We start from the raw sequence: 10,725 nt of genomic DNA on the forward strand, positions 1-10,725 counted from the left end.
TTTTACACTGAAGGCCATACCTTAGTACCCAGGTAGTTAATTCGAGTTTCCTTCTCACCCTCTCCACTGAATCATCACCTTGTGCTTGGATGACATGTAGCACGGTGCTGAGAAAGGCTTGCCTCTGTGCGTGGGTGCATACATCGACTGCTTTAGCTCTGGATTCGGCAAGCACTCTCTTGCACTCTATCACCGCCAAGCACTGCGTTAATTGCCTAATTCTTTCAAAGTTGTTCGCTTCCCAAGCATTGGCCCTTTCATCCATCTTTCTTCTTTCTTCTTCTAGCGCACTTGCCGGTGTGGTTACCACCTGTTTTTGTTCGTTCGTTAAGGCCCATAGTTGGTGCCACTCCCTGGACTTTTGAGCCAACTATTCTTTAGCGATTTCTTTTGCCTAATTTGTGATACTGAATTTCTGTTCTACCTCAGTAACTAGTTTTGATCTTTCTTGCACTAGCTGCTCATGGTTCTAGATCTCTGCAAGGTGCAGTCTTCGTTGCATGAAGGCCAGTCCATGAGGGCCTCTGTGTCTTCCTTGGCAACTTCCAACGCACCTTTCAGCCGTTGTGCCTCCTGTTGTTGTTCTTGTGCTTCTGTTGCAAGGGTTTCCGGCCATTCCCATGCTAGGAACTCTATCTCTCTCTCTAGCCTATTTCGTTCTTCGAGCTCATACTAAAGCTTTGCCATGGTATTTCCCTGCCACTCACTTGGATCACCTCTTTGAGTTGCCAATGGTCCATACCCCTCCAGTCTGGCAGTTCTCTACTCTAGGTCAGTATATTGTTGCACTAGCAACTTTAAGCTCCGCTGCTCAGCCCCACCAGGTTTTGTTCTTTGTCCTCTAGCCTCTGTCTCAGGCAGTTTTCATGATCCTGGGCCTCTTTCTCTTTTGTCTCCAGCTGATCTTGTAACACCTTGATCTCCCTTTGTGGATTAGCCCCTTGCCTTGAAACTTCGAGCCTCATGGCTACCAAGGTTTCCCTTTCCTTTTCTAGCTCCAGTAGGGCCACCTTCTTTTCCTCCTTTGCCTTATCCAGCTGCGCTAGGAGTTCGGCCACGTAGGCATCGTAGTCTGCACCAAGTGACATGGGGATAGGAGCTATGGCGGTTGATGCTTCGAGTTTTTGCCATTTCTGGTCTTTCTTGGACTCAGCATTAGTAGTGGCAGGTCTTTTCACTCCAGGTTGTGGGACAATCTCCGCCACCTTACTGACGAGCATCTGCATCATGCTCATTAGCTGAGCCATGTCCAGAGAGGGCGTGGGTTGTGGGGCATTTGGGGTGTCTGTTGGTGCCGGCATGAAGGAGGGAGGCAGGGGGTGTAACAGCGACTTTCCCTTGCCTGTAATTATTGGGGCTGCCCTCGCGCTACCACTTGCTTCGGCCTCATGGTGAGGACCATAGGGGTTGATTTCTCCTCTTCCATGAGTTTCTTCAACAGACCTGCGAGTGGCCTCAGCCAACTTAGCCAGTTCCTTCATGCTTAGCTTGTGGGCTTCCTCTTCCACCCTTCTTTGTCGTTCCTCTTCCGCCTTTTTTTATTCCTTTTTAACTCTTTCGAGTTCTTCCTCCTCCTCCTTCTGCAGTTGTTCTTCCAACCTACTTGACTCTTTTTGAGTTCTCTTCACTTTGCTCAGTCTCTTCCCCTTCTTTGGCTCTTGCCATTCTTCATTTTCTTATGAGGCTCAGCCATTTGCGTGGGCAGTACTTCAGGCTCTCCTTCATCGCTAGCATTAGGGGAGTTTTGAGGTCTCGAAAATGCCCTGTAAGAGATCCTAGAGAGAGAAAACAATTTACGAAATAAAATCATTTTATAGAATTTTTAAAAGGTTTATATTTTGGTAAGTTAAAATATCAAAATTCGTTAATAAGTCATTGTCGTGATATTCTCGTGGTCACATCAAACCTAGAAATCTAGGTCGCCATAAAGTTGGCAAGGTTGTCATAATGAAGATCTTACCTCTCCTCATTAAAGTGAAAAGTAATATTCAATTTGAATTTTGGTGGATACTCGATTGCCTCCCTCCATCGTTTCTCCATCGTTTCTCTCTTCTTTTTTTCTCCTCCTTATTAGTCTCTTCTTTGTTTTCGTTCTTGCTTCTAATCATATCCTTAGCTATGGATCAATCACCCAATGATCTCTGTAACTCAACTATGGATCAATCATCTAATGATCTCTGTAGCTCTCATAAAAGACCTCTCTATCATCTTCATATTGAGTTGGACAGTGAGTATGAACCGATAAGAAAGAGAACAAAATCTATCACGGTTACAGAGTCTATGAAACATATACTGAGGTTTGAAGGAAAGAAGAATATTGATCTTTGGTTAGATGGAAAGCTATATCCCAAAGATCCTAGCAGAAATAGCACTCCTCCTTTCTATAATAGCTCGTCATTAATGAGGTTTATTGGCGATGGCTACAATGGATTTTTAGGTTATACACTTAATCTTGTTGCAGAAAAGGATATCCTTGGACTAGAGAATCATCTTTTGATGAAACACAATATAGAGTTGTTGCAGAAGCTAGAGGATTGTCAACAAAAAATTCATTCATTGGAAAAGCGTATCAAAGCTTATCAACAAAAGCAAACTTTATTAGGCCTTCGAAATCGACAAAGAGCTCTTAAAAATATTGAGAATCTCAAACGAGGAGGAGGAGGCTGTGGTAAAAGAATCCAAGCAGCAAGGTATATTTTTTTTCACTTGAAAAATCTTAAATATGGCTTTATTTAAACTACTTGCATTGATTTGTGATGTTAATTTTGCTTAGATCTCTTCTACAACCAAATGCAAGTGAAAGAGATTCTTTAAAAGCAGCTCAGTTTTATTATCATCTTCTTCCTTCAGTGGTTTCAAAGGATATTTTGGAGAAGAAGAAATTTAAAAAGGCAAACGTATTTTTGGAAAAAGAGAATGCGCACGTCTTCTGAGGAGTTTATTACGCTGTCACTTAAGTCACACACGTGTATTTCCATTATTACACAAACTTTTTCGTTGGAACTATCACCACATGCTTAACGGTCGATATAAAAGCATTTCAAACCCATTTCTCCGACATTGTCTTCTTCTCTGCCAAAATTTCGTCTCGACTTCCCTTCAAGGTCCTTGCATCCTGTGTGGAGAGCAGTTCAACAATCTTTGATAGGTAACAATTTTTTTTATTACAAGCATTTTAACAAAATAAATTTGATTAATATAGAAAGAATGTTTTATAACACTTAAACAATTAAAGATGTTATGTGCTTTCTATCTTTCAAATGCATTATATCTTTTCCAAAAATGATTATATCATCAATTTGTGTGTTTCCATAGAATTTATTTATTGTTCATGTTTCTTTTCTTCATTTGCAATTTTTGACAAGTAAAACGCGAGACAATGTCTGTGTTGATGATATTTTTCTTAGTATCGCGTTTCACCGGCCACATTTTAGAATAATTTTTGTCTTCAAGCTAGTGTCTGATGAAACGCGATTCCTTCACAGGCATTTGCCTTACACACTTGAATTTTCGCGTTTCACCGGTCAACTAAAAAAATTCTCGTGTTTTGATTTTTTTGTCTTGGAAAATCAATGTTGGGGCCTCTTTCCATGATATCATCTTGTTTTATTGGATATTGGTTCTTTTCTGCTTTTTTTTTTCAGGGATAAATATTTTTCTGGTCAAAATGACAAAGAGGAAGCTATCTCTGGAAGGAATGGATGAGGAGGAGATAATTGAGACATCTGATGATAGGCTCTTTGATTTTTTACACATCACTGGAAATTCTTCCAAGTTTTGCTATATCAGGGAAATTTTCAATGTTCCTTTTGATTTGAAGGAGTTATTAGAGGATCTTGATGATAAACTTAAGGAGTACAGATGTTTTTATGATAGACATGTGCAAGGTTTGGAAGTCAATGGATTTGTTCATTATAGTGATGTCATGGGAGCCACCAATACATCCAGGTCAACTTTGCTCGGCAGGTTCAACCTCATTGATGAGGAATTCAGAAAGAAAGAAACATGTTGCCCTTTCCACAGGTACCAACACCAATGCCTTCTAATCCACAAGGACGTTGGATTTATTGTGTATCTTCAGTACATGGAAAATTCTTCTCCAGATATAGACCAACAGAGAAAGCTAGAGGATATTGCAAGTATGGATAAGGAGGTCGAAGAGAAGGAGGAGATGTTCCAAGAAGATGTTGAGAATCAACTTGTCCAAGGTTTTGATGTAGGTTTATTCAAGAGTGACAATATCACAATGGTGGAAGAAAAGGAGATTGAGCCAAGTGCACAGGTTGATGAAGAAGGTCCTCTTGCCTGTGTTCCAACATTTCCCACTTATCTTATCAACAAGAAGAGATATGTGTTGCTAAATGATATTCAACATCTTTTTGATCTTAGAGAAGATTATTGCTTAGCAATCCTTGCAGGTTGGGGCAAAAATGACATGAATTTTATAGGTTATGAACAAGAACCACTAGCAAGTCTTGATGTTGAGGGAGAGAATTTCCAAGATAGCTCTATAGCCTTACATACATGTATTAATCAGATCATAGAATACGAAAAGGGGGGGCTACCTACAGAAGAAGAGTTCTTGCAAGTCCAGAAGAAACTTCATATTGATGATGTAGGGTATGAAGAGAGATTGAAGTCACCATCAGATGAGAAGCCCAAGAGTTCAATAAATCTTTATGATGATAGTCTTCTTGAAGAAGATGAACACCCTAAGGTATGAAATATAATTCGAAGTTACCCATTGAGTTTATGTTAGACTTTATTATGCATTATAGATAAATATCTTATATCTTGTACTGTTGTGGTTTGTTCTATAGATTGAGATTGAAGATCTGGACAACTTTCTTGGAAGGGCCAAGGGCTCTAGGCCAATGAAGCTTGGAAAAAATCAAAGCCTTGGCCATTATATTGGAAACTTAAACAATCAAACAATTGTAATATATCATAGTAGATTGTCAAGCTCTCCAAGTCTACCAATGATGGCTTTGAGAGCTATCTCAAAGGTTATTGGATCTCAAGTTTTCAGCAAAGGTTTGGACAAGATCATTTTGGTGGAGAAGGAAGAAGCCATAAGAGTTTTTGGCTTTATGCCTGGATACAGTGGATCTAGAGCTGGATATTTTGGAGTTCTTGGCTCCTATTTGCTCTCTTATGTAGGAGATAGTAAGAATTTGAAGCTTCTTCCGGGCTATCGAAAACAAGAGTTTTTGAAATACAGAGGTCTTATTGAGTGGGATGAAACAAAAGATTCCTCTAGAGGCCCTGTCGAGCTACCTGAAACCAAGGACTCCACTGAAGGCCCTGTTGAGGTGCCTGAAACTAAGGACTCTTCTGCAACACAATCAGACTAGAAGATGCCAAAGATTAAGGGTTTCTTGAAACCCATCTTTTCCCAACTCTTTGTTTGGTTTGTAACCATTCTGTAAATCTTTGCTTTGCGCAAGAATTTAAATATCTATCTTTTCTTCTTTGGGTAACAATTTGTATAGTCCTTGCTAAAGATGATGTATTGCTTGATGTGGTTGTATCTTTAAGCTTGAATTTATGCCAAATTTGTCGATAGAACCATTGAAAGACCTCTAATAAACTGTTGGCTTTGTGTCTTCCACCTCCATGTCTTGTATGTCTGAAATATTTTGTTCTTGCTTGATAATGTGATTTTTCCATACCTTGGGTTGACCAGATAGATAGAGATCCATATTGTTTAATAAAGTATGGAGCATGGTTGTATAGAATATGCTGCATAGTCAACAAATAAGGAAAGTTATTAAAAAATATTATATGAGTTCGACAATGAAGAAACAAACATATACAAACTTCTTACCATATAGTGAGTAAAGTGTTGATCACCCCAAGCTTCTGTCATTGCCTTTTTGAAAAGGTTCAATTGGTTTTTAAAGTCTTTGAGATCATCGTCATTCCATTCAGTCTTATCACAATAAAAAAACACTTTGTCTAGTGTTTCCCAAACTTTAGCTTTTCTATTTCGAGCTTGTCCATTATCAGTGTGATCCTTAACTGCATTATGTAGGGATTTCCACTGATTAAATTTAATAGTTGAGCCACCATTTCTCGAGTTTATCTTGCCAAGTCTCCCATGAAAGCCTAGAAACCTTCTAGCCTTCACTCCACCAATAGATGGTTTTTTTGGGACACAATTACCATCCTTAGACTTTTGAAGATCTGGTTCAATAACAACATTGCCACCATGCAAACCAATTGCAGAGAGAACTTTTTTAACCTTTGTTATAGCATCTGTTCTAGTTGATAATGGCTTCAACTTCCATGCAAATCCTATATAGAGATGAACAAGCTTTTCGATTATCCTGCAAAGTGCATGAAGTGTACAAATATGGGCATTCGCTAAAGGAATGTCCAAGACTGGTTTAAACTGTGGATCCTTATTGTGCCTAGAGGGAGCTCTATTCCAATTGCTTGAGTTTAACTCTACAGCTAGTGACATGCAGTATAAGCAAGGAGATCTCGAGTTAGCTCCCTTTGATACATTATACATACATTTGAGTGTCTTTAGGTCACCAGCTATGTGCCACTCAATCCTGTAGTTCCCTAATCCTTCAACAAATAGCTCTTCTCCTGCTTGTTGCCTTTGAATAACATTAGGTATTGATGTTTGATGAAAAACCCAATATAGTATATCAAAATTCTCAGTATCTACCTCAAATGCTCCTAGCCACCAGATGTTATATTCAGATTGAACACTAAATGATGTTGAGTGATTGCAATGACTTGACGAAAGTGCTCTATTCATCAAGGTGATAGAGATTCTCTCCAATTTTTAACATTTCAGAATCTCACTTTCATCAAGTTTAATCACAAATCTAGCCACTCCCTGTGCCTCAACTACTGACAAGTCATAAAATTTGATCATTAAGCATTGTAGGGTGGGCAAGTCAAGGAAAATATTGTTAAATTCATTGAATGTAACCTCCTTTTTCTTGCCCTTGAAGCTAGCCTTGATATGAAAAGGCTCACCTAGAATCTCCATCACTTTGTTATTAACTCTCTGTCTGATAGTCCTAACCACAAATGGTTTCGGAAGTATGCAATTGTGTACCTGTCCTTGCTTCATATTTGATTGTAAAAGTTGGAAAAGTTGCATATAAGCATCTCGACTGATACCAATACTATCCAGTGTCTTCTGTACTAACTCAGAATCCAAAGAATGATCCTTCACAAATGACTCCAAGCATTGTTTGTGTTAAATAACCCTTTTCCAAGTAAATAAAAAATTCCGATAACTGAGAGTACGTCACACGTGTGTTATTAACACTTTGCGAAGAACGTTGAGTCCATGCAAATTCACCGCCTTCAGCTTTCATCGCATTTCATCGCTACTCCATCTTTGTTTTTGGTGTTCCTTCCAGTCTCCACGCATTTCCTTCCAATCTCCAAGCATTTCACTGCTTCCCCAACAAAGCAAACCTTCAAGCATATTGTCATCTTTAGGCTGAGATTGTGAAGAACAAGCTAAGAAGAAGGTATGGTTTCTGCATCTTGCTTTTCAATAACAAGCTCCATTCAATGCATTGTTTTGATATTTTTCCTTAATCCTTTATGTTATTATTAGCTCATGACCACTACAAAAGAATTTTTTCCACAGTGAAAGCATTCCTTAATATTGTGGATATTTAAGAAAATCTTACTGTGATCTGCATGAGCTATCTGAAATCCATGCTGCTGTAAATAATTACTTATCTGAGAATTCCATGCTCTCGGTGCCTGTTTCTTTCCTCCCTAATTCTATGGATATTTTAAGTAATCTTAAAAGCTTTCCTTGGATCAAAGCTCTTTTTTCTTGGTTTTGTCAATTTTTATGCTATTCATGAGCTGTCCGGTGAAACGCGAAAATAAGGTACTTCAAGCAGGTTTCCTGGCTTAAATTCGCGTTTCACTGGACACAATGGACAACAAGTCCGGTGAAACGCGAAAAGAAGCAGCTGCAAGGAGGCGCCTTGCTTGACACTCGCGTTTCACTAGACAGCTCGAGAAAAATTCCGCTGATACGAGAAAATGCCATGCAGCATAGATAACTCTTGTCTGGGACTCGCGTTTTGCTTTACATGCTGGAGAAGAAGTAACATATGTTTTTTTGGCAGATGGCTAGGACTAAGGCAACAGCAAGAAAAGAGAAGATTGATCCTAGGGATTTAGCATCAAAGATTCATCAGTCTTCAAAGCCTCAGAAGCTCTCTAGAAAGTCAAAGCCAAGGAGAAGGTTTTCTCAAAATGTCAGGTGTCTAAGGGAGATTAGGAAGGCAGTAAATGCTCTTGACAATGCAATTCCAAAGTTGTCTTTTCAGAGGCTTGTCAGGGAAATTTGTGACAGATATAGTTTGGATAGTTTCAGATGGACAAGAACAGCTCTTAATTGTATACAAGAAGCCACAGAGGATTTTCTAATTGAGTTTTTCCAAGATGCCTACATTTGTGCTGCTCATGCTCATAGGCTCACACTCATGGACAAGGACATGGTAATTCTTAGGAGGCTAAGATATAGATTTTCAAAGGTCCTTGAGCCAATTCCCCTCACTGATATGAAGACATTTAATATCCTTAATGTGCCCCCAGCTAGAAGAAAGAAAGATGATTCTGGTGTCAGGGTTGAGGATGTCACCCATGAGAAGGATACAAGGCAACATGAAAAAGAGGAGAAGGCTAAAGAGGAACAAGCAGATAAATGGAGAGAGTGTAGGAGGCAAAGGGTTGAAGAAAGGGAAATAGAGCAACTAGAGTCCTTTGAAAATGAGCTAGCCACCCTTCTTGAAGCAACTAATCCAAAAGGATTCAGTGTGTTTTGTTTCTTACCTGGTGACTTAGGCAAAAGAACTGAGGTTATCTCCTTTGATGCTGCATGTGTTCAGATTCTTAAGGATAAAAGAAGAGAAGTAAATGACAGTCTTATTCTTGCTGGCCTAAGGTATGTCCATCCATAATTACTTATACTTTTTGATATTTTTTTAGCAATAAGATTTTTCTTGTTTATACTCACTATTTCTATGCCTTTTCTAGGTGTATAATGCATGAGTTTCCTTTCGATATACAACAAAAAATTGAGGTTTTTGATCCATCTATCTCATTCTTTATGAGGAATGAGCTTGATGCAAGTTTTATTGAGCACTGGCTCAATTTGATTGACTTCGATACTTTGGAGCTGCTTATAATTCCATATAATGAAAAGTAAGTGATTCAATATTCTATTAGAGTTTTTGAGATTTTATCCTACTAATTTGTTGAGATATGATTGCTTTTAGTTCTCATTGGAGCTTGATTGCAATAGACCTTGTGGATAAGCAATGCTTTTTAATCAACTCTATGAAAGGAAGCCATGGAAATGCTAAATTGTAAGTTATATTATCCAAGGGCTCCTTGATATTTCAATTCTTTTTTTTGTAAGTACTCTAAATTTCAACATATTTTATATACAGAGGTGCCAAAAGATTAATTGAAGAGCTAGAGAAAAGACCCCCTATGCCATCTGATTTGCTTGCAACAATGCAATATAGACAAGTTGCAGTAAGTTATTCATTAAAATAATTGAAACATGAGTTTGTTCTATGAACTACCATTCGTCCTCTTTATAGTTTTACTTTGTGTTGGTGGTTGCAGTGTCCCCATCAGGATGATAGCCATTCTTGTGGCTGGAGGGTGATTGCAAATGCTAGAAGAATGGTTAACTTTGTTTATCTTAATGATGATAAACATGTAAAGGTAATATGAAAGATGCTAAACTTTAAGATAGATATTAATTGCAAATAGTCCATTGATGATAAAAATATAGTCTATTGTAAGAACAATAATGAACTAAAACTCTTTTTTCTATAAATGTGTGACAGTTTTCGAAGGATTGCTATACATCTGAGCATATTTGGTACATCAGAGCAAAGCTCTTGAAGTATATGATAATCAATTGTATACAACCAACAACAGAGATTGGTGGGGATTTGCACCATGAAGGAGATGCGGTGCCTATAACCACGGAAGGCAAATCCACAGCTTCAACACCTTCTATACCCAAGACATCAAAGAAAGGCAAAAGGACTCCTAGAAAGGATAGTTCTCCAAAAAAGAAATAGCTTTGCCATATCGCCTTGTAGGCCTTCATATATAGAAATTTGCCCTTCAGCCCTTGTATATCTCATAGAGATGGCAGATAGACATCTGCTACAAAATTTGTACATGTATTTTATATTGATAGTAAAGATATCTTTTCTTGAATGTCATTGCAGTGTATTTTATTTTCTCTCCTTTTCGATATCTGCAAAAAATAAATTACAAATGTTTGTTAGTTAGAAAGTGAGATCTTGATATACATCTAAGTAGATATAATATGATGTGAAAACTTACTCGTTTCTTGTCAAGTTGGAATACAAAGGAGCATGGTAGTTCAATGTCTTCATTTTGTAAATCCATCCTCACTTGATGTAGCGTACATGATTTTCTGATCTTTAAGATTGCAATAATATACTCGTTGAACCAAATATCAAGATCCACAATAGGATCCTTGCTGAAATCATTAAGATTCTGGTCTAAAGCAACTAGACTACTACCAACAAAATGCCATCGACTATAGTAAAAGCTAAGGATAAAATTTTGAGTAGCAATCATATATTTACAAGCTAGTCATCTTCTTCTCTAGATGGAGATAAGAATAACAAAAACCATGCTTTCAGTGAAGAGACTAACAAATTGTATGATATGATC

General features: G+C 38.1%; 1 protein-coding gene across 1 annotated transcript; it reads left to right on the forward strand.

Moving 5' to 3' along the window:
- Positions 1 to 9,473: 9,473 nt before the first annotated feature.
- On the forward strand, positions 9,474 to 10,135 carry LOC148022116 (uncharacterized). The gene is made up of 3 exons (XM_087696697.1): positions 9,474 to 9,537; positions 9,631 to 9,732; positions 9,858 to 10,135. Exons 1-3 carry the CDS (start codon positions 9,493 to 9,495, stop codon positions 10,095 to 10,097), a joined length of 387 nt encoding a protein of 128 aa, XP_087552823.1. The 5' UTR covers positions 9,474 to 9,492; the 3' UTR covers positions 10,098 to 10,135.
- Positions 10,136 to 10,725: the final 590 nt, after the last annotated feature.

Source organism: Lygodium microphyllum, chromosome 17 (genome assembly GCF_053477565.2).
Source record: "Lygodium microphyllum isolate KBCC chromosome 17, Lygodium_microphyllum_v1.1.10, whole genome shotgun sequence".
NCBI classification, from domain to species: Eukaryota; Viridiplantae; Streptophyta; class Polypodiopsida; order Schizaeales; family Lygodiaceae; genus Lygodium; species Lygodium microphyllum.